This window comes from Rhea americana, unplaced genomic scaffold (assembly GCF_003343005.1).
Source record: "Rhea americana isolate MKP2758 unplaced genomic scaffold, rheAme1 scaffold_56, whole genome shotgun sequence".
NCBI classification, from domain to species: Eukaryota; Metazoa; Chordata; class Aves; order Rheiformes; family Rheidae; genus Rhea; species Rhea americana.
The window spans coordinates 3,372,949-3,395,377 of NW_028186712.1; the positions used below are offsets into that span (position 1 = coordinate 3,372,949).

Below are 22,429 nucleotides of genomic sequence, written 5' to 3' on the forward strand. Positions count from 1 at the left end.
CCACACAGAAAATTATTTTTTAATGTTTCAAACTTGTCTCATCATAATTTCCATCAGGCAACCGTATTGCATGAGAACCTAGAAAATTTGCTGGTGTTAACTGCAAGCCTTTTAAGTAATGCCTTCTGATAAAGCTACAGAGACAACTCTTGGAAGGATCTGACTTTTCCTTTTATCAGTTTCCAGAGTGCACACACTGAGAGGCTGAAAAATGTTCAAAAAGGCTCTTCAGGATTTTAAGACTCTTTAGGAAAGGTAGTGCCAATACCTCATTTAAAAAATGTTAACATTTTGATTTCAAAAAGAGTCATTAAAAGCAATATTGTGTAAGGAGGTCAAACACCAAAGGATATTATAAGTCAGAATTTGTATATGATCCAGGGCAAAATTTGAGACATGATCCTCTCTAAACTTCAGTGTGGTCATATACCTCAAAAGACTATTAATTCACACCTTTGCATGCCAAACACCTAGTGTGAGACATAAACATGAAATTGTAGGTTTAAATTTTTGTTCCATGATTTGAGACCAATGCCTCAGCACAGGTTTCTTAAAATCTACCAAAAGATCCATGTATTGTCATTATGTGATATTGAGGTGAGTTCACTACATATCATGAGATACAGTGTCATAGTGAAATATGACAGTGGGTTTAAATAGCCATTTAAAAATGGCACCTTTTATTCAACACACCTGTCCCTGCCATATCTGAATCAGCTGGCTGACTTGGAGTACAAGAATAAATAATTCTTGTTCACACTTTTTTTTTTAAAGTCTCTTTTCAGTATTTGATTACACTTTAAATCTTTTATAACTTTCATCTGAAATTGAGAAGTAAGTTTTTTACAGATATGTTTTAACTTAGAATGTACATTAGATATTATCTAGAATCTACTGTCTTCATTCTCTTAAGTGAAGAATTACCTTGTTTATGGGAATAAGTCACCCCTTCCCTACACCAAATATGAATGAGCTGGTTTTTTTGTGTATCTTAAAAATAAATGGTGCATATGGAAGCTCAGCATTATGAAATTATTAATAAAGCCCTTTCCTCCCCACTTTTATTGAATAACTCTTAATTAAAAAATTGAATGGGTTCCTCTGGTGTTTATAAGCTAGTTGAAATARCTAGAGCTCCTGTATCTGTTAGGCTTGAAAACCAGGCTGTGATGATTTCAGACAGCCRGGCCTCTTCTTTCCCTCACTAGAATCAAATGCCAATTATAACACTGCAGATTAAAGCAAGTATCATGACTGATTGTGATTTTCTGGCAATAACTTAGAAAGACTGATAAAATGTTTAGCACTTTTCTGATCCACTGGGTAGTTGATCACATCATGCTCAGCAGTTGAAAAATATGTGGATCTCATGACATTTGAGCATTGCAATCTAACAGGAAATATATGAAAGTAGTTTCAATATTGAAGACTTTCATCTTGATAAGTTTAAGACAGTTCATGAGGCAGAAGACTCACTTGGAGCACTAGGCTGCAAAATATAGCAAGATGAAGGAATTCAGTTCCCCAATTAGTAAAATAGCTATAGGCAATGGAAACTCATAATCCTTAGGTACTCTTGGCTACCAGTTGTTTCTGAGGAAGATCTAATTCATCTTTACTTTTCATATGGTTCAAAACCAACTCTGTACATCTTTTTTTTTCCTTATTACCTGCAAATAAAACTGAAATTGAGTGGCAGGCAAAGTAACCAAACAGTTAACAGGCAGATTCCATGAGGGGATTATAATCAAAGAGTAATGTGTAAAACAGAGGCACAACACAGTAACACATGAACCCAGAGTACGCACATCTGATGCAAAACATTCATATACTAAGTGGGTCTTACAAGTTATGTGAAGGAGAAGCACAGTATACATGAAAGAAAGATTATTCTTCATCTAGGATGTGTCATTTGAGCAAATATTTGACCAGGAACATAAATAACCACAGTTCAAAAGGGTGTCTAAAGAGTACTTTTACTGAAATATGTCCTGCACAGCTTCCGTTACCAAAATACTCCATATTTTCCATGTCTCTGGTGAAATGTCACATCCCAGCCGCAATTAGGACAAATTACTACAGACAAGATAACTGCAAGAAAATACACTGCTGCAGTATAAACAAAATGATTCTCTCCTACTAGCCTCCCTCTTTCAGCTCCAGGGGCTTGAATACTTGCCCTGCTGATTTCCGAAGCGGTAGAGAGGGGACAAAGTCWCATTTGAGGGAACTGAATACTTCCAGGCTGCTCCACACCCTAAGGAGATTTAACAGTTATGTAGAATCTGCATGGCCATGGTTCAGCCAAGCGTTTAAGCACACACTCACGCCCATACCTACTTAGCAATGYACTTAAGTATGTGCATTACTGAATACTGATAAATGACTGAATCAGGGCCTGAGGGAGCCAATAATGTTCAGAATTTATCACGCTATTGGGACTGCTTTGCAGTGTGGAATCAAGTGACAGAATTAAAAATAGGAAAGAAGTACAAATGGGCTCAGTTAATAAGCTTAACGGCTTCGTCTAAGGTGTATGTCTAATAACTCACATGCTAGAAATAGTAGATAAGATTACACATAGTGCTTTGGCCTTAGTAGCATTTTTCCATAGGTCTTACTGCTGACACGTCATCACTAATCTTGTTTTCCATTTCTAGAGAGTATTTTATAAATAACCATGTTGATTCTACAGCCAGCACAGTGACACAGCATCCAGACGTTATTTTTAGTTAACTGCTGAACCGCATATTTTCTCAAAACAGAACAAAATAAAACCCATCACCAACCTGATGAAGCTTCTTGTTAGTGTCTAGTGAACCAACAGCTTTCTTACCAATCTACCCTTACTTTTACTGATGGTGAATTTTAAATTCAGTGATGAAAATATGCACTGTCACTAAAATATCTCCTTTAGGAAAACCAAAATGTATGCTAAGAGATAGCAGAAACCAAAGTGCTGGATTCTTCTGTTCACTTCTGAACATGCATCTTCATGGGCTATGCAATATCATTTAACAGAAACAGCACTAAATAATGTCAAAAATGTTTTGATGCAATTTGTTCAGATTAACATTCTGGATTTTCTAATGCACATTGGCAGCAAATCTGCTTCTCTAGGCTGGCCTAGTGAAAATAAATAGTTTTATATTGGACAGGTTGATTAATTTTGTTTAGCCAAAACACTTCAGAAGTCTAACTCTGCATTAAAATCACAAAGAGCTTGAAGTAATCCTGCTGAATAACAAAACTGAACAAAACAAGAAAATAAGAAATAAAAAGCCTGAGGTAAAGTATTATTTCACCTTTAATTCTTAGTCTTACACATTGTAACATCCTAGTGTGGAGCACAGTGTTATGGATCTGTCTCTACTACAGCTGGGCTACRTAAAGGACAATTTCTAGTAGCTATCTTCTATGAAGTGCCAGTTACATTAGGAGGTCATGTACCACATACTACAATATGTAGCTAGGCACCAACCAATCAACTCATCTGTTTTTAATTTTCAATTTACTTTGCCTAAAGCCAATTCCTSGCAGATAAGCATCTACCTGAAAAACAAATATAAGCATAGTTGTCATTAACTGGTAACCTGGTTAGCAGTCACAGCAAAGGAGAAAAAGACTGAATGGTTGTAGGAGCTGAACAAAAATGTCCCACCTTCATTACAAGAACAGCATGTTTCAATATGGTTGTCGTAACTGAATAGCTTTAGCTTCTCACAACTGAAATGCTACAAGCATCCTAGGATGAGGTTATAGACRTATATGGCTATATGGACGAGGAATCATGTGGCTCATTTTTATGGCAATAAGGTCACAACCTGATAACTGGGAGAAACTTTGTTGCATAGAAAGGCATCTCCCATGTACTGATGTCAAATTATAACACAGGCACACCTCAGAGCCCAGGCGAATCAATCTGTGCTAAAGCTATGAGGAATCATCTTGGGATTTCTGCATTGTTAAACTCTCGAAACCAGGACCATTATACAAAGCTTCCAGGTGATTCTCTGGAAGACAGAGACATGCAAAGAGTGAGATGGTTGCAGCAGCAAGGTCTGAGAACAAACTATTTCCATTCCTTTAGGAATTCAAAAAGTGCACACCACAACTCCCCAGCCATTCTCTTTTTCTTCCAGCTTCTACACTTTCTCCATACAAGTCTTGTCTGCAAGCTTGCTTTGTGACATTGCAACACCATAGGCCCAACAGACATACGTGTACATGGTACACAAGCTAGCGTGCACATGGGTAAAACCTGTCATAGTTTCTGAAAGAAAGACAGTTTTTCTTCCTTGTATAATGAACATCCTGGTTTCTCTTTATTCCTTTCCCAGACTGTATCATATGTCACTATTTTACAAAGATAGAGATCGTAATTATAAAWGAAGGCGCACTGTTAAGCAGAGAAAAGAGATTATGAAATGAAAGAAAAGAGATTATGAAATTTAATACACTATATTAAAGTATTTGTCAAAGCCTCAATGATATATTACACCAATAACATACCAGTAGTAAAGGATTAAGCAGAGTAATATTATTTAGGAAGGGAAAAAAAAAAAAAAAAACAAGACAAAAGACAATGCTCTTCACATGCTTGCCTAATGAGGTCTCGCAAAATGTAGTCAATTCCACACAGTCCATCAGTTACAAAATTCACATAATTCACTCTTTAGAAAGGCATTTTTGTTAATAAAAAAGAAAAGCAAAGACATAGTATATATACTGTATAGTATATCCTGTAGAGACAAACTCTACTAATAGATGTTTCCAGCATTTTCATACGCTGGGTGGCTGCAAAGAGAAATTCTCTTGTACAGTGAAGCTGCACTAATCTCAGTTTCCTGCTAACTATATAGAAACTCATGACCTGTTTGTAAAGTGTGCTTGTTAACACTGGACAGAATTCAGTTCATTGGATACAGAGGTGAGATTTGATTTGTGGCTCTAAAGAACTTAAAAATTTCAGACTAACAGTTAAACCAGCTGAGCACACATACATCTACATACAAATGTGCAAACATACAGAGTAACAGTTTTGTGCAAAAGAGATTGCATACTTCGTAGTCGACTTTTACTTACCAAAGACATAGACCTGTCGGGTAGGCCACAGCTGACAGACGTGCTCGCTGGAGCGCTAGCTTGGCTGCTGATACTGATTGTATCCTTAGCTTCTTGATGTTCTGGGACAGGCTCATACAGGCTGTCCATTGAACCTTCCTAAAACAGATTTAAATGTTATTAGATATACACCTGCAAACACACACACAAAAAAGTAAGACTTTTCTATGCTTTGGAGCAGAGAGATTACAATTAGAGAGATTTTCCTCCCCTATCTTTTGAATCTCTTTTCCCTCCCCCCTCTAAATAGAATAGATTGCTAATAATAAGTGCCAGAATACTAAAATTTGTAATATTACAGCATAGATTCTACAGATTGGCAGGAAGAAAGCTGAGGGTACAGTAAAAACAAACAACACCTGCTCAGAAAGGGTAAAATCAGGCATATATCTCCTCCCATACATTATGTGAAAATTTCAGTGTATATATATATAATTAAYACGTTTTCTTGATGGGAAAAAATTAACCTGATGCAAATAAGTTAACTCTAGGTCTTAAAAGKAGAGGGAAAGAGCGCTGCCAGTTTCCAGAACCTGATAGTAATGATTCAGACCCCCTCAAATCATGCGAATGGCTAAAAATGCATTCAAAATATATTCCATTTGCATTCAAGCTTTTGAACTCTGTGTTATATTATACATTCAGGTTCTTTTCTCCAACCACCAAGAACATAAACATTTTAACAGAAACTGAGATTCTTACATTAATCCTACGACTCCAAGAGCCAAAGATTTTAGATACACACCACCATCCCATAGGTCAAGAGTTAAATGAAACAGATGACAAAACCAAAGACACTAAGTAATCTTCCTAGATTCTAGATGTTGCCACTTTGACTTATATTGAATAGTCATTTTCCCAGTGAATCTTGACCACTGATTTTAACTGCCTTAATTAAGGAATAAATCAATTTTATAGCAGTACTACTTACAGCAGAATAACACCAGTGAAGTTAACAGGGCATATTATTATATAGTAGCATTTATCCTTCTAGTACAGGTGATAAACACACAGATATATTTGAAGCAATACAGTTAATATGTTAAAGCTTTACCGTCTACAAAGGACTCTGAGATTGGATAAAGTCTGTCTAGGATTAGAGGAGCAATATTACTGGCTGGTGAAACAGTAGTTCAAAGACATGACTGACTTTTTTAACTGCACTCTTTAGCTTCTGAACCTCCCCTGCTTCAGTCTACTACAGTCTTAATAGGCTCAGATAAATGTTGTGGGAGAAATGTTGTAAGTTAAAGCTCTTGATAACACTTGGGTTATATACCGGAATTCATTCTAGGAACTAATGATTTAATACTTCCTGGAGAGTAGGACCTGCCTTACAAAGCCCACCAGGTACTGCTGGTGCTCCTAACAGCCACCTAAGCCTGAGGTCCGGCTAGCAAATGCATTTATTTCTGCATGGCCTGGCCTGAATATTAGGAGGGTTTTGTTGTTGAGCATCTCCATTTTCTAGAAAAGAGTGYCCACTGTTTGCAGAGAAGGCATTGGGTAAGTATTCTTTCAAAAGCTCACATTAGAAGGAAAGTTGAACCTTTGGGTTACGGGAATGTGATACTGGCATATACAGCAGTCAACCACACTCAGTTTGTATTCAGATCAAAAGCCTTTAAGAGCTTCTCATATCTGAGAGAGCCATTTTTCCTCCATACATCAGCCATCCAGTACAGCCTACATAGTTCAGGCGAAAGTGGCTGGCATGCTACCTGACACACAAAGTTTCTAGGACTAGACTGCAGGAAACACTGTGTGTCTCAGTATGCAAGACTTTTTTTCCTCTCTCATTCCTGCTAAAAAGAATTTGTAGAGTACCTCTTATAAAGATGCGTGTATATCTTTTCTTAATCCTAGTTTCTACAACATAGAATTTAATCAAACACTTCTGCTTGCTCAAGGAAGAATTCAGGAACTTGGTGAAGAGAGTTTTTAATTCTGAGACTGAACTATAAAAGAGAGAGAGAGAGCAAGAGAGAGCAAAAGAATGAAAGTGAGAAAGGAGAAAAGGAGAGCCTTCATTTTGCAGAAAAAAGATTTATTTGTTAGCTTTTTTTTTTTTTTTTTTTTTTTTTTGAAAGAAATACTTTCAGGGCAGTCCAAAATATTTCACTTAACTTGACATTTTCTTGCTTCCTCTTTTTTTTTTCTGACATCTATTTTTATGCCCCCAAATTTAATGTCAATAAATATTTTCATTTCACATTGCAAAGACTAAAAGTCTTGTTTAAAARACTATCAGTATGAAAAACTTCCATAAATACTACCCTTTTTTTTAGTCATAACTCATTTGAGAGCACCACTGCGWTGTTAACTTCCTAAAACCTAGTTTTTCACTACTGTTTCACCCATAAGTCACACACAAAACAAGTTGCTTGGGCATATTGGGAACTCTTTGGATACATGGAGATACAAGTTTCTTTATCTGGCAGAATAAGACAAATAACTGAAAAAGGGAATTAGGAAGTATATTGGTGAGCAAAGGATATAGCTAGTCTGTGGGCGGTTTGCTAGGGACACAAAGCTCATTCAACAAACCATCCTCCAACCCCCCTCCCAAACACACAACGAAAGAAAATACTGTACAGACCTGAGCTGCTGTAGATTTAGCATTTAATCTTAACTCTTTTCGTAGTTCTGAGCACACTAAGTAGCATAGGGTAATATAAGAAATAGTAGAAGAAAACATTRATTTAATTCTGGAAGAGTTAGTACTTTTGCTTTCTCCTGCATGGGATGCAGAAGACTTTTTAAGCCCTTTGCATCAGGAGTTTTAGGGCAGAAAACATCTCAGTCCAGAGGTAGAAGAAGATAACTGTTTGCAGTTCTTTTCTYTGTGAAACATCACTATCATGGTGTGCAGAGACTACATCGATTGGGGTGCGGGAAGGAACATTTAGTAAGGCAATCAGGTCATTCTTCAACTCATAGATTAAATGTAAAAGCCTGTGTATGGTGGGGTGACTACAGTTCAGCTAAGGAGAGCAAGGAGTGTGTGAAGATGATTACATGGGAAGTACCACRCTCGAGTGCTCAGAACTCTTTTACTCACCATACACTTCAGAGGATGCTGTTCACACATTCAAGCAACCCTTCTTAGTTAAAACATATATTTCCAAGTCAAATCCATTTCTAAATAACATCATGTTCCACTAGCCATAAGAGTATTAGAACCTTTCTGTTTTCTCTAACATTTCTTTAATATATGGAGGCGTTGTCTAATTAATATACCAATTATACCACTTTTACTAAYAATTATTTTCTCTGTATCTTTCATAGTAGAAGCCTTAGTTTATTGACAAGGGCTATTTCAGTTTATAACATTAGATGTAAAATATTTTACATTGTGCTGTCAGCAATACACATCTTTACACCAACTATCAAGATAAAACACAAAAATAATTACTTCTATGCTACTAACATTTTCTAAGACAAACAGACATCTCCTCAGTACTTAACTTTATGTTTTACTAGTAAAACTGGTAGTTAAGAAGCTACCATATGGAAGAGAAATGGGAAAATGAAAGGGATCTTATTTAGCTTAAACCGTTAGATCAGTGCTCAACTTGAATAACTGAGCATCCCTGTGATTAGGCATGTTGTATCCTTTCCATACTGCGCTTCTCTCACTGATTTCTGACATGCAGGATGTTGGCAATTCTTCAGTATCTGAAATTCTTCCCTGTCTTCCTCAACTCCACTGTTCATTGGGAAAGAAAGTAGCACCTAGCCTTGCATAAGGATGTTTTTCATGTTCCTCATCACCCACTTTCTTACGGAAACTTTACTGGAATTCAGTTTTCCTTGGAAATGGAAATACATCTGGCTGCACCTCTCAGTAAATTAAASGATGGGCAAGAATGATCCAGGCTGCTGTAATAAGATCATCTGTACTGCTAGCCCGCCAAAATAGTCCCTGGCCCACACTTACCTCATGCCAACTGTTATGGCTTCCAAAAAACTCTTTAGCACAGCAATTAAAACAGCAACATCTACAGGCAGGTTGCATGCAGTCACCCTGTTTTGGAGCACAATGCAGTTTACTAGAACAGCCACAGGTTCTTCTGTGCCAATGGTCCTCAATGCCTGGAAACTTTCCTGGACATGCTTCATTATATAGAGTTGTAGCCTCAGTGCTTCTTGTGTGTCCAAAAGTAGAGAAATATCTAAAAAGCCTGTAATTTGGGCTAATTTTACACCCTTGTTCAAAGATAGTCCCATCAAAGGAGACCCTTCTGCTGCTTCCGGGGTAATGGTACAAGATTAATAAAAGGATATCCTCTCAGAAGAAGAAGAACTCGGAGAAGGATTAACTGGTGATGTTGCAGGTGAAGGAGTGCCAGCCCCAATGTATATATCCTGGATATTACAGACATGATCCAGGAAAATAATGTAGGAGATATTTCTAACTTAATTAAAGGACCAGACAATAATATCTTTTATATCTTAGATTTGTAGGATTCTGCCATTTATTAGGCAGGCTATCAAATTAAGTGTTCTAAAGACAAAAATTCCTGCAACTAATACAGAAGTGCTTGATTTAAGCACCTCTCTGTATATTGTCCATCATGCTGTGCTGTTCTGATTTAATCCTCTGACAAGCTAACCACCATAAGATGCGCAGGACATTGCAAGTTTGGTAACTAAGATTAACATTTCATCATGGGATGTTTGTGCATTAGACCTTTTTATAAATGAAACAGGGACACAAGGTTTTGAAGAAGAATCTAATTTGTCTGGAAATCTCTTGAGATCAGTGCAATGAGTCTAACGCAAAATTAATCTCAGTTGAGAAGCCAAATTACTCTGAAATTAACTCAGCACAAAAGTACTGCTAGGGAACCACCCCATGCTCTTATTAGGAGATCACGGGGCTCACAGGCTACAACAGCCTGGAATAATTTCTATCATCTGCCTCCCTGAGAAGGACAGAATCCAGTCCAGGCTGCCAGAGCCTTCTGATTCTTGGGTGTCTTCAGCCTCCTTGTCATCACCTGCTGGACAGGCCCATAATGTTATGCRTTGTGTTAGCACAAATGAATGCTGTTCCTTTAATAACCACTTCTTTAATATTCCACTACTTTGTATTAGCCAAAAGTCTAGTCCAGTCCTGTTTTTAAATAGAATATTATTGGCATTCCCTCAAATTATACTTTATTTCACCCAACATAGTCAGGAAGGTAGAATATTATTGTCTAATATTTAAAAATATATTTTTTAAAAATATATGCATATGTACATACACATTCATTTGTTGCGGTATAAAGTCCTATCATTCGGTCTCTACGTGGGGAGAATACTTCCATGCAAACACTCTTTTTGAGGGGGAAATCTCTGTTTTTTCTATGTCTGCTGATAGTCTAAGGTTCTCTTCTGAGGTTCCAGGTTCAGTAGTTCCTCCAGATGTTCACTAAGTATAAATCAGCAATGATTTCAATTCATCAGTGATTATTTACATCTACAAAGGAACTAATTCCTACAGTGTCTCTAAAAGACGTTTCTGAAGCCTAACTATTCTGCTGTGGTGCATAATTTTTCATGTGCCTCTCTTGAACAGAAAAATATCCTCATAGCTTTTTTTGATATTTGAACCACTTTGTTGCCAGACTTTTCTCAGTCAGTTCACTGATGGAGTAAAAGTGATTAGTGTACATCCTGGACCAGCTCATTTCCAAGTAGACAATCTAATTACAGAAAACAACTGCACCGGCACATGCATAAGGAGGAGTGCATGCACAGAGCTCCAAGTTTTATGAAATATAGATCTACGTTTATGATTTATGGCTTATCTTAAGACAGTTTCTGATAACGAGAGATGTTTTGCCAGGTGCTCAAAAGATTACTAAAGCGATCAGAGTGGCTCACATGGAAAGCTTGTAAAGAATGGAGGTTATCTTCTTAGCATCAATCTTTAAACAGAACTAATTATTTCATTACAGAAACTATCATGGCACTAGCTTTCACTTGTCTGAACCATCCATTATTACTGCAGTCATTAGGTCTTTCACAAAACCTCCAGCTGCTGCACATCCAGTTTAAGAGAAAATCTGCATCTTGACCCACTCTCACCTACACAATCTATCCCACATTTTGTGTAAATGCTGTTTCCTCAACTGAATGCTCAGCAACTGCTTAAAAACTGAACCACACAGAAGACAAGAAGCTGCCCCAATGGAACAATAAAACACTAATTGAACAATTCTGTCCTAAAGAACTGCAGAAATTAATATTTTCAAACTGTTAGAGTGGGCACCACACAACCACTGTTCACTGATCAAATTCATAGGTATTCACATTAAACTGTGATCAAAAGTATCATTGAATTTCCATATAATTACTTTTTATAAGAGGACTTGTATAATAAAATTCTAAAATACTACTGTATTTTACTTTAAGTACTATAAAACAGCTTTTAATCCTTACTGTCCTTCTCTGTGCTAACACAGCATTAGCAATCAGGAACAACAGTTTACACAAAGTAGTTCCCCTAGTACTTGAATTTTTGTCAGTGCAGTTTGAATATTGATTTTTACTTCTCTTTCTAAACATTTGGGAAAGATATTCTAAACATTTGGGCAAAAGATGAAAAAAGGGCAAACACATCTACCGTGCTTTGCAAATACAGCAAATATAGTCACTTAACAGTCACTACTAATACTGAGCACTGAAATAATACCTGGCAGGTGGTTAAGCTTTGAAAACAGAAGCAGTTTCTGTGGATTTCCTATCCTGATTTTACTTGTTCATTCTGACCAGTTGTCTTGGGATAAGAAAAGAGGAAAAAGGAAAAGCAATAAACTAAAGAGATCAACTCCTCTGTCCTTGGGTGAATATAGCCATATGACTGGATTAGCCCAGATGACTGTGTATTCATGCTTGGCTAATAGAAAACTAATGCCAGAAAAGTTGTAATAGCTCTCCCAAACTACTTAGCGAAGAAAAAAGAGGTAGTAGTACCTCAAACAAAACAGCTTAAAGCAAATTATAGCATACACATATTTAATCATTTTGACATACACATGAGACTTTTTACTGTTTTGGGGTCAAAAGTCTCTTGTTAAAATCTGTAAATTTTTGCAGTTGTCACAGCGCAAAGCACATTTTCAGACATATAGATATCCCTTTTTCTTTTTCTACTTTATGTGGTTTACTTCATTTTATTTTTACTGGATCATATTTTGCTCTGTAGAAAGTCTCATACTCAAGCTTTTTCCTAAATGCTAGAGAGACTCACTGCCATTACACAACCCTTCATATAACACCTTGAACTTTTTTTCTTTTTTTCCTTCTAAAYACACCCACTAATTCAGTTTATCAACTCAGTCGCCCGGTAAAGGAAAACATGTGCACATAGACTTACCAGAGAAAAACAGAAAAGATTCATGTTGTCACTGAGATCCACTCCAGCACCCCAAAATTCTGCTCCAGAGAATCTCCCCTGCACACTGCAGCTCCTCCTTGCCCTCCCAGCTGTTTGTACGTCTCTCCCTGGAGATTACTGCAAGATAAAATCCCTGCAATAATCCACGGGATTCAGAGCCCATTATCAAATGAGGCAGGCTCACCAATGCCACTACTAACTGTCTTCTGAATTAAAGAACAATGTTTACCAACAAAATAAAAACGTGGTCTAACTGATTATGATAGATTCAGGGAATAGCCTCTTAAAGATTGTTGTTCCCATTTCGTTCATCATCTAATAGACATTAAGCTACTTCTGCCTAAGATGACTGCAATGTATAGCTAACTCTAAGGCAAACCTGCTCGACTTTCTCATGATTTCCAAAAATAAACAGAAATCCTTGGGAAATGCCAATTTTCTATACAGCAAAATTAAATTATAAAATACAGTAACTACTGCTGACTACATTTTGAATTGGTATCTTTCATAGGGACCTCGAAAGACAGACAAATACATGCCGAGATCAAATTAAAAAGAAAAAGAAAACACTCACTGTTTGGAGTTGTACACTAATATTACCAAATCAGTAACTGACATGCTGACTGCTTGATATTGCAGATTAGGTAATTTAGCTATTAGAAAATAAGGCAAATCTGGAAATTAAAAAAATGATTGTATTCAATAATTGAGTGTATTGAAAATATTGAATGTATTCAAAGCCRACCCATAGCTTACAATGAAAGGTATTATACTGTATATGTGCAGACAGATGAAGAATAAGCAATTGTAAAGAAAACCAGTAGCCTATGTCACTAACTGSTATAAATCAGCAAAACTCCATCAGCCCAAAGACTTCACAGCTATTCACCTGTAATGGAGAAGAAGTACAGTCTGAGGAAGTAATAATGACATTAGTACTGTGAGACTGAAATTGTTTCAGATTATGAAACACCTAAAACTAGACTGATTTTGGAATAACGTTCTCTTCCAACCCACCAATTAATTTCCCACACCTCTTCTGTTAATACTTTGACATTTGGAATAAGCAGTAGTCAGTACCAAAGAGACAAGCTGAAATTTACCATAAATGAAGAGGTGCTCTCATTTTTGGATGGAGATCTTGATTTCCTTTCTCTGGGCCCAGAGCTTCACATTTGTAAATGTCAAGCATTTCTTTATTGCTCACACTTCTGACTACTTCAGTTTCTTCAAATTATTTTGCAGTCTGATCCTGCACCCTAGTGATTTTGAAATTTCCAGTTTTTACTAGGATGAACACTTTTTACTACAACTTAGTTTCTACCTGGAACAGAACCCCCAAAATGCACATACAAAGGCACATGCATACATATACACACACACACAGAGAAGATGGATACCATTCAARATTTTAAATATATATATCTTTAGTAGGTGCTTTAGTTATTTACTGTGAGATGTATAAAAGTCTTCCCAGGCCTCCTTTTCAGTTGYTTTTTTCAGGTTGGTTTCACATATTGAAAAAGTAGGACTTGGCTATGAAGAGTTTCATGAAAACTGTTATACATAAGAAGCCAATTACATGGGAGGCTTCTAATTTACTCCTAAAAGCCCAAGGAGAACTAACACATTTTGTCAACTACCACCTAGTGACACTTTCCTAATATGATTATACAAAAATAGACATATAAGAGACCTAGTTGATAACAGATGGGCTTGCATTTGCTTTATGGCTTGCTCACTAGTTTCCTTTTGAGGGGGCACGTTCTTACCCTTCCTGCACCTCAGGTTCTCCAGCTGGAAATACTGAAATAACAGCACAAACCTCATTTGCAAAATACTGTGAAAGTGCACCCTATCCCAGCTAGGGAGAATTACTTTTCTTCCCCCYCACACAATGCATATTAATATCTGGAAAATTCTAGGAGGACTGCAGAACCAGTAAGATGACAAGAGAGAACCAAAAACTAAGTAACTCAGGAGAATGTGATTCAGACTACTTTAATCTCTGGATTTTGGAGTTGTGGCTTGTGCTGACTTTTTGTTCGTTTGTTTGTTTTCCATATTTATCAGAAAACCTTAGGAGGAAGCTTCTTTTATGCCACAGCTCCTGAAGATAAGAGTAGCTGCAAAAGCACAGCTCCGAAACTGCACTATTCCATTCTCATTTTGCTTATATTTGCAGACAAAAGAATGAGGATAATTTAAAAAGCAAACAAATTAAAAGATTTWAAAAAAAACTTGTATCCATACTTTTAGACACACATATATAGCAAGCAAACATGTAGCAAGGCTTTTGAAAATGTGGAGTTGTACATGGGAACTTTTTGTAACAAGCACTACCCATCTGGAAACTTTCTATGGCATTTGACCAACTCTTACTATCCACTGAAGGGATAACACTGATCGTGCTGGGTAAAAGGTATTCAAGTGAGCTTTAAAATTTTCAGTTCAAATATCCTGCCTGAGAAGCAGAGAAAGTTAAACCACTCTGATTTCCGTGCAGCTGAGGTAATGGTCTTATAAGTTCAACAAAGCCTTCAAGCTGGATCCCAAAGCAATGTAACAGATACTCTAGATGTAAGCCACTAAGGCCCTAAGACTAAAGGCCTCAAATTTGTTATTACAGGTTTTTGAATACTTACAATAGTAAGACTCTTATGAAGAGGTAACATTTTAGACGTCTGCTAATTCACTGATAAAACCATTTCTAAGGCCCAAGTCCACTGATAGGTCTAAACTATAGGTGAGACAATCCTTAGGGTTCCTGTCCTGGACTAATGGAAAAAATTGTCAACTGTGAAGAACTACCTACTATAAGAATTAAAGATGCAACAGCTAACAATTGTTTTTTCGTGATGAACAACATAAGTGGAATATTCAATAGGAATTCTTAATACCACTTGATATGACAGCTATCAGCAAAGAATTTGAGTTAAAAAAAAAAGTAACTGAAAAGAAAATAATTCAAAGGTAAAATCCAGTGTTGTGAGATCTGCGTACATTTTATCTTGCATAAATAGAACAACTGCAGCAGCAGCATTCCAGAACAGCAACACTACACTACAAAAGCGTTAGACAAAACAGTTTTACCAAACAGGGAACATTTGAACCTTCACTTTCTAGCTCCAAAACTTCTGTTACTGTTAGCATTTAATTCTCTTTGTCCATTGCTACACAATTTCTGCATGCTTGGGCTCTGCATACATGCAAGTAGTTCAAACACCTTAAAAAGGAAAAAAAATCCCCACAAATCCAGGCTTTCATATATTTAGGTTTCTGTTCCTGCACAATAAAAAGATTGCACAGCTGAGATCTCCAGGCATCCTTGGCCTTTTCAAAAGGCTGGATTTCAACTGTGTATTCAGAGTAAGTACAGCATACAATCTAGCCTAGTATAGAAACAGTCAAGGTCAAGTCATGATTCAGGTATTCACCATTCAGTCTTGGCTCCAGACTCCCAATTCTACGCAGCCATTGGTGCAGTTTCCATCTGTCACAGCAAAGCTGTGTGACTTATAGATTTCTGTGGTTTGCTGAACAAAAAATAGTATATTCAGTAGTATTTAACCTAGCAAATTTTAGTCAACCTGGAACTAATACCCCTCTCTCTTCAACCTTCTCTTTCTCCCCACAGCACATCTACCCTCACGGAAAAAGTGCATCTACTTACCTCTGATCATTGTCTATTTATCATCTGAGTATTTGCATAAAAATTTAAAACTAAGAGAAACAATGCTACTGTCTCATAAAGTATTAGTGTTTCACATATAACCAAGTTACTATATGATGTGACATATTGCTCTATTTGATGCACATAAAAAGTTGAATTGTTTCTTTATCATGAGCTCAAGGTAAATGTAGTGAATTGCTACTATGCTCCATAGGCTATCCTAGTACAAATTGGAGGATCCAGAGATTATAAGTCAGTTAGAGGCTTCAGCTGGCTCTCTCATTTCTTGGGAGAGAGAATGTATATCTGCTTTCAGCAGGTGTGTACCCAATTCACTACATACTCCCTAACACGAGGGCAACATATGTAGGTTGCACATTGGATAAAGCCCCTGCCTCATTTCACCTCCTTCTGTTTGTTTATAAAAAGCAGATGACAAAGCAATTCTGTGCAGAACACTTTCCACRTTGACCCATTACCCATGACCAGTGCTGTGTGATAAGCCACTATTTGAGCCGAGGAAACTGTAGTCAAAAAACAAGTTTAACACTTTCCATCACAAGCATCCCCTGAAGATATCCTGAATGTTAGAAAGTTCCATTTCAGACCACATACACAATAGTAACTTTGAGACAGGAGTGTAATATTCCAGAATGTAATGTTCCAAACACTGCCTCTAAATTACATCTACTTAATGGTTTGGAAAGGACCCATGAAGTACTAACTAAAAATCTGATTCTTTAAATGTTATTGATTTTTTTTTTCTTTTAGAATCCCCTTCACTTTAGAAACAGCTTCTTCATTTCCTCCATTCACATTCAGCAGCTAATTAAAAATTGTTAGGGAAAGCGCTTTACAACTCCCTCCGTCAAATTGCAATGTTCCCCTCCACTTTGAAAAGACAATTTTACAGATGCAACATTACATCCAGTAGGGCAACTTTTACACCTTTGCAACGAAGACTTACAACAGAGTTCAGTTAAACAGAGAAAAAATACTTTAGGCTCACTCAGAACAAATAACCTTAAYATTTACTCCAGACCAGAAAATCAAGCAAATAAACACATGAAGAGCCAACATGCTATAGCTCAAAATCAAACAGACRAGTAAGATGCTTTCACAATTTCCAGAATCCTAGTGAAGGCCTATTAAAGTCTATGGCAAATTTCCCATCAAATTCAGTGGAATCAGAATTTCATGCACCTTCTCCAACTAACTAATCATATTTAATCACAACGTCATAAAAGTACATGTTGTTTCCCATGCAATTTACTGTCACCTCATGGCTATGCCTTGAAGCTAACATTCCTTTTAGGAACAATAATCACATTTTTCTTTCTCCCATCCCAGAAGATTTACATTCCTTTACAGCAGTTATATTTTAATCGAAGGAAAAACTGTATCTCTGTTGCCTAAAGAGGAAATGTGTATTTTCTAAATGGATGGGCCAGATCCTCTGCTGTATAATTTTACCAAAACTCAAAGAATCTGGCCTATACATTCTTTATTGCTATCTAATACTAGTTTGCACTAGTGAGAATGGCTAACTTTTATCGTCAAACCAATTTATACATTACCAGACAAACCTGGTGTCTACAATGAATTAGGGGTATAGGAGTCATTATCTTCCAGGAGCACCTTGAAAACGAGATGTCTAAYCTCAATATTGTAAGTTTTCTGGTTAAATAAATCCCCTGTGCTTAGTAATTCTGTGCATTTATAAAAGAGATGTCAACCCTCCACCTCCTTAGACCTTAAAAAACATTTTAAAGCCTCAAGGGGATTTGAATCCTCACTAAACAGAATTGATTTCTGTACTTACTACTTAGTATTCTTAATCACACAGTTCATGCATTTTTGTTATGTAATGGATTGGGAAATTCAAAGAATCAGCCTGTTTTGCAAACATTTCACTTTCCATCACCTCAATCTCCTTTAACTTTAGATGGTATTTTTTTAATAGCAAGATGACAGTCTTATTAAGCACACACCACTTGAAACAGCTCCAGACAACTAGCACTGCCCTCTAAGTCTGTAGCCACCCAGGTCTTGTGCAAGTATTAAGAGCAGAATTTTGAAAGGCCAGCAGAGGTTTTCCAATCCACTCTGCAAGAAGGATTGCCTCTCTGCTTTTACCTTTAAGGATTTAGGTTAAGGACTTCAGGCATCTATTTCTTTATTGAGAGCCTGATCCATAGCTAAATGAAGCCAAAAGGAATCCATCTACTGATCTGAGAACTTTTGGCAAGCTAATTCAGGATTCCTTCACCAGTTTTTAGGTATGGGCTACATTCTTCAGTTGGATACAATTTGAGGACAGTCTTTCTAACCCACCTTGCACCTGCTCCTTGCTGCCACAGCCCCAGTCCCACACACCTGCCTATCTCCAGGAGATTAAGTACTTAAGTAGACTAAGTAGATGGCTGCTGAGAGCCCCAAGCGCCAAGTGAAACAGAAAAAAAACAACTGGCTCATACAGCCAGGTAACTGCAGAAAGATAAAGATAACCTAGATGAAGAGCCTCTGAGCAGAACRTACTATTTCATCCATATTGCCATCCTATCTTCAGTCTTCTGGGCAGGAGCTGGTGCATAGCCAGCCAATGAAAAACTTGCATCTGCCTATATTTGTAGACATAGCCCCAGATTAAAAATCCCCTTCTGTACTTCAGGAGTCTACACTGAGACTCTTGGGTCCTCCCTCTGCTCTCACTGCCGTACAAATCAGGAGTAATTCACTGGAAGCCAGGGAAGCCACACTAGTATATACAAAAGAAAAACTAAAGCCTAACAATTTCATTTGTAAGTTTCTAGCTTATGTTTCAAGTTTCTCATCAGGTTTGGGCAAGTCTCATTCTTTTTGGAAATCAAAATTAGGGACTCAGAAATTGCTTGTCAGGTTTTTTTCAAATATCTCATGGATCCTTAGTTGATTTAGAATATATTTGCCATTAGTAATCTGTTCTCTTACGAATTATTCCAGAAAAATTCTGTTGTACAAGCACTACAATTTGATCACTCTAAGTTAGACTCAACAGCTTTTCAAAACCATTCTCCTGATAAAAAGATAACTCTTCTTTTAGACAATCAGGGAAGATCAGGAATCCATACCAGCTGTACGTTAAAGGCTACACAGTTGTTATTGTGTCAAATAAAACTTTTATCTAATACTCTGTAACTTAAGTTTTAATCCCTGCTTAGTAAAATACAGCAAAATAGACTAATGATCTAGACCAGTTCTGGAGCATGGGGACAAATGTATATGGGAAGGAAAAAAATTGCTTAAATCATAGTGGTCTTAGAATTCAGGACTACAAATACACCTATGATCTGGAATCAACCCAGGAGGGAATATATGCTGCTACACAGCACATGTTCATGTCTTTAACATACTTTTTMCCATATTACTCTTTTTTACATAGCATAACAGTTCAATGCTGTTTGGATAGACCCATTACATACTTTGAAAGTTACTCTGGATAGACTTCTAGTTGGTAGATACTAGCAGAGCTCCATATTTTTCATTCGAGTTATGCCAGTTCATCCAATGTCACCAAACAATCACAGCAATGCAGCTCATTTTTACGACTGCTATATTTTAGAGGCAAGGATACATCCACTGCCACGGCGGCAATCTGAGCTGTTTACATCTATGTGCATGTGATTCGCAGAGCCTCCAGCTTGGAGTGTCCTCATTTTTGACTAGCTATGACCCTGCTATACTGTCTTATTGCCTCTCCATGTGTTATGGCACTTTCTTTCCCTTTTACAAACATACCCTGCCATGTGACAGTCAATCTGTATTTGGCTCTTAGATTCCTTTTTAAAAAAGTGGTAGCCCCCATTCCCTTTGGTGACCCACACCAAATGTGCCCCTTTTGTACCCACAGGTGGAGAAATGACTGGCTTTTATTAAGACAATTGAATATGCAACAGAGATTGATGTTAAGGGGAAGAAATCTCTACGTTGCTGTCAGGACACATTACAGAAACAACCCATAGGATATCAGTGCATTCTAAAATGTCTTCTTGAGAAACAGAAATTTAAATTTGATTACCACATACCAGTAAAAAATTGCATCAGCTACTCACTGGCTGCACCACTCACATTAAATCCAGGCTTATACAGTGGGAACTGCTGATGCCATCTGCAGCCCTAGAATAACCTTGGCAGTACACCAGCATATATTCATTTYTGTGGAGAACAGCCTTCGAAGCTGTAGCTGAGCCCTGATGGTACATCAGACTGCCAAATTGTCTCAGAGTTAGTAACTGGATATTATCACTCKTTTTAAATCCATCCTAGTTAAACAAGGTGCTTAGAGTTGGTAATTCCTGAAACTTTATTACAGTTTGAGTAAGTGCCTTTTTTTTTATCTCCTCTAAATTTAACAGAACACCAGGAAAGTCACCAAAAGTTTACAGTGGATAGCTTGAAAACTGGAACATAAAAGAAAAAAACATTATAGAAAAAAAAATGTTGAAATCTCAGTGTTCTGCTTTAGATAGAATAGGGACTTTCTGCAGAATTGCTATTGTCTTAGTGAATTACAGATGGATTGAGAGGGGGGAGAGAGGGGAAATTTTACAAAGCAGTTTCTAAGTTTGCCTTGTACCTGTGTAGCCTAACTTTTTGTATCTTTGGAGAGAAAGGAAGGAGTCAAAGAGCTTCTGAGGAAGACTGGCATCCAGAGATCCCCAAAAGGCTACAGACAGCAGAGACAGTTACAGATCAGACAGGTACATCAAAGAGTGACCCCCAACCCCCTGTGACTCCCCTGTTCTTATATCACTCAAACTCTTCAAAGTAGGATTCAATAGAATAGATGACATTTTTATCCCAGATAACTATGGAACTGCCAAGAYTTACCGTAACTCTATTGAACACACATATGGTCCAACAACCTTTTACTTTAATAATGCCTGAAAGCAAGCACTATAATGCCCAAGAATAAGTTCCAAATATCTACATGGAATAGATTAATGAATCACACGCATTGGTTCAGTGCTTCAGAAGCAGTTTTTACTCAATATACTCACTGTATACTAGGACTTCAAAGATGGTTCTGTTAGATGTACAACCCAGCTTCATCTTTGGTAGTTACATAGTACCATTATTATCACATCTAAAAGCTCACAATCTTTAGCACATCCTTTGAACATCCCTATGACAGGAAAAGTAGTATTATTACTCTGTTACTACACAGTTAAGTCTATTGCCTGTATTACTGAAAGGCAGTTGCGTACATGCCATCTAAGTGTTGCTGAAAATCAAATACTTAAACCCAAAACACTGACTTTCAAATCTGCARTTAAGTTGCTTCTTTACCCTGCAGGTGCTTGAAGATGCCTAAAAACATAAAGTCTGTCCATGAAGAGATCTAAACACTGTAGAAATCTTGGCAGAGTTGGGCAGTTAGACAACTATCCCACATTTAAGTCAAACAGGGAACCATAATTTATGCATTTCTATTCCTTTCTTACTTCAGTGATTAATCTGATTGTTTTCTTCAGAACAAACTTACCCAAATGAGCTTTGTACAGAATAAGGATGGAGAAGTGAATGGGACTTCCTCCTCTGCTATGTCTTACTCAGTAGCCCACTGACTGGAGCATCCATTCTTAGTATGGGGACTGGGTTCAAGTTATTCTCTTCCTGACTTCTGATCTTCTTCTCTTCTGTGTGATTTCTTTAACCACCAGGCAAGACATCTGTCTGGCCTGAGTTTCTCCTACTCCAGAATCTTAAACTAGCTGTTCTACTTCATACAGACTAAGTGTGTATGTGTGAGCATGTGTGTGTTTGCAATTGATTCTCTGGCCTGGTTGCTACAGCAGTCACTTCCCAAAGAATACAATTGGGCTATCCATGCCCTGCTCTCATAAGCATTAAATATTTATTTAGTTCAATGGAAAAGAAATGAAAGTTGTTGCAGCAAGTAAAAAACATTTTGGAGAACTAGATAAATGTGCTCAGGCAAAGAGTCTGCACAAGGCCAGAAACCTGAACTAGACTCCCCAGAGCTGTAGATTCGTATCTTATGCACTCAGTGAAGATATTTGCTTTTCCACAGAATGAAACAGAAAATAGTTTAATTCCCCAGTAGTTTGCATACTCTGCAGTATATGTAGTACAATTATTGTCCTCTGATATTATTATCTTTTCTGTATAACTTCTGGAGGGACAAAGGACAGCAGGCATCTTTTCCTCCCTTGATGCTTACCTCCTTTCTCCARCCTCTG

The 22,429-nt window shown here is 37.2% G+C and overlaps 1 protein-coding gene across 1 annotated transcript in view; it reads right to left on the reverse strand.

Annotated features, from left to right (window-relative positions):
• The window catches only part of SAMSN1 (SAM domain, SH3 domain and nuclear localization signals 1), a 155,009-nt gene that overhangs the window by 75,177 nt on the left and 57,403 nt on the right, over window positions 1-22,429 (reverse strand). The window contains exon 2 of the mRNA XM_085318905.1: window positions 5,086-5,223. Within this exon, the coding sequence (XP_085175031.1) occupies window positions 5,086-5,223 (138 nt within the window). The remainder of the gene's footprint in view (window positions 1-5,085; window positions 5,224-22,429) is intronic.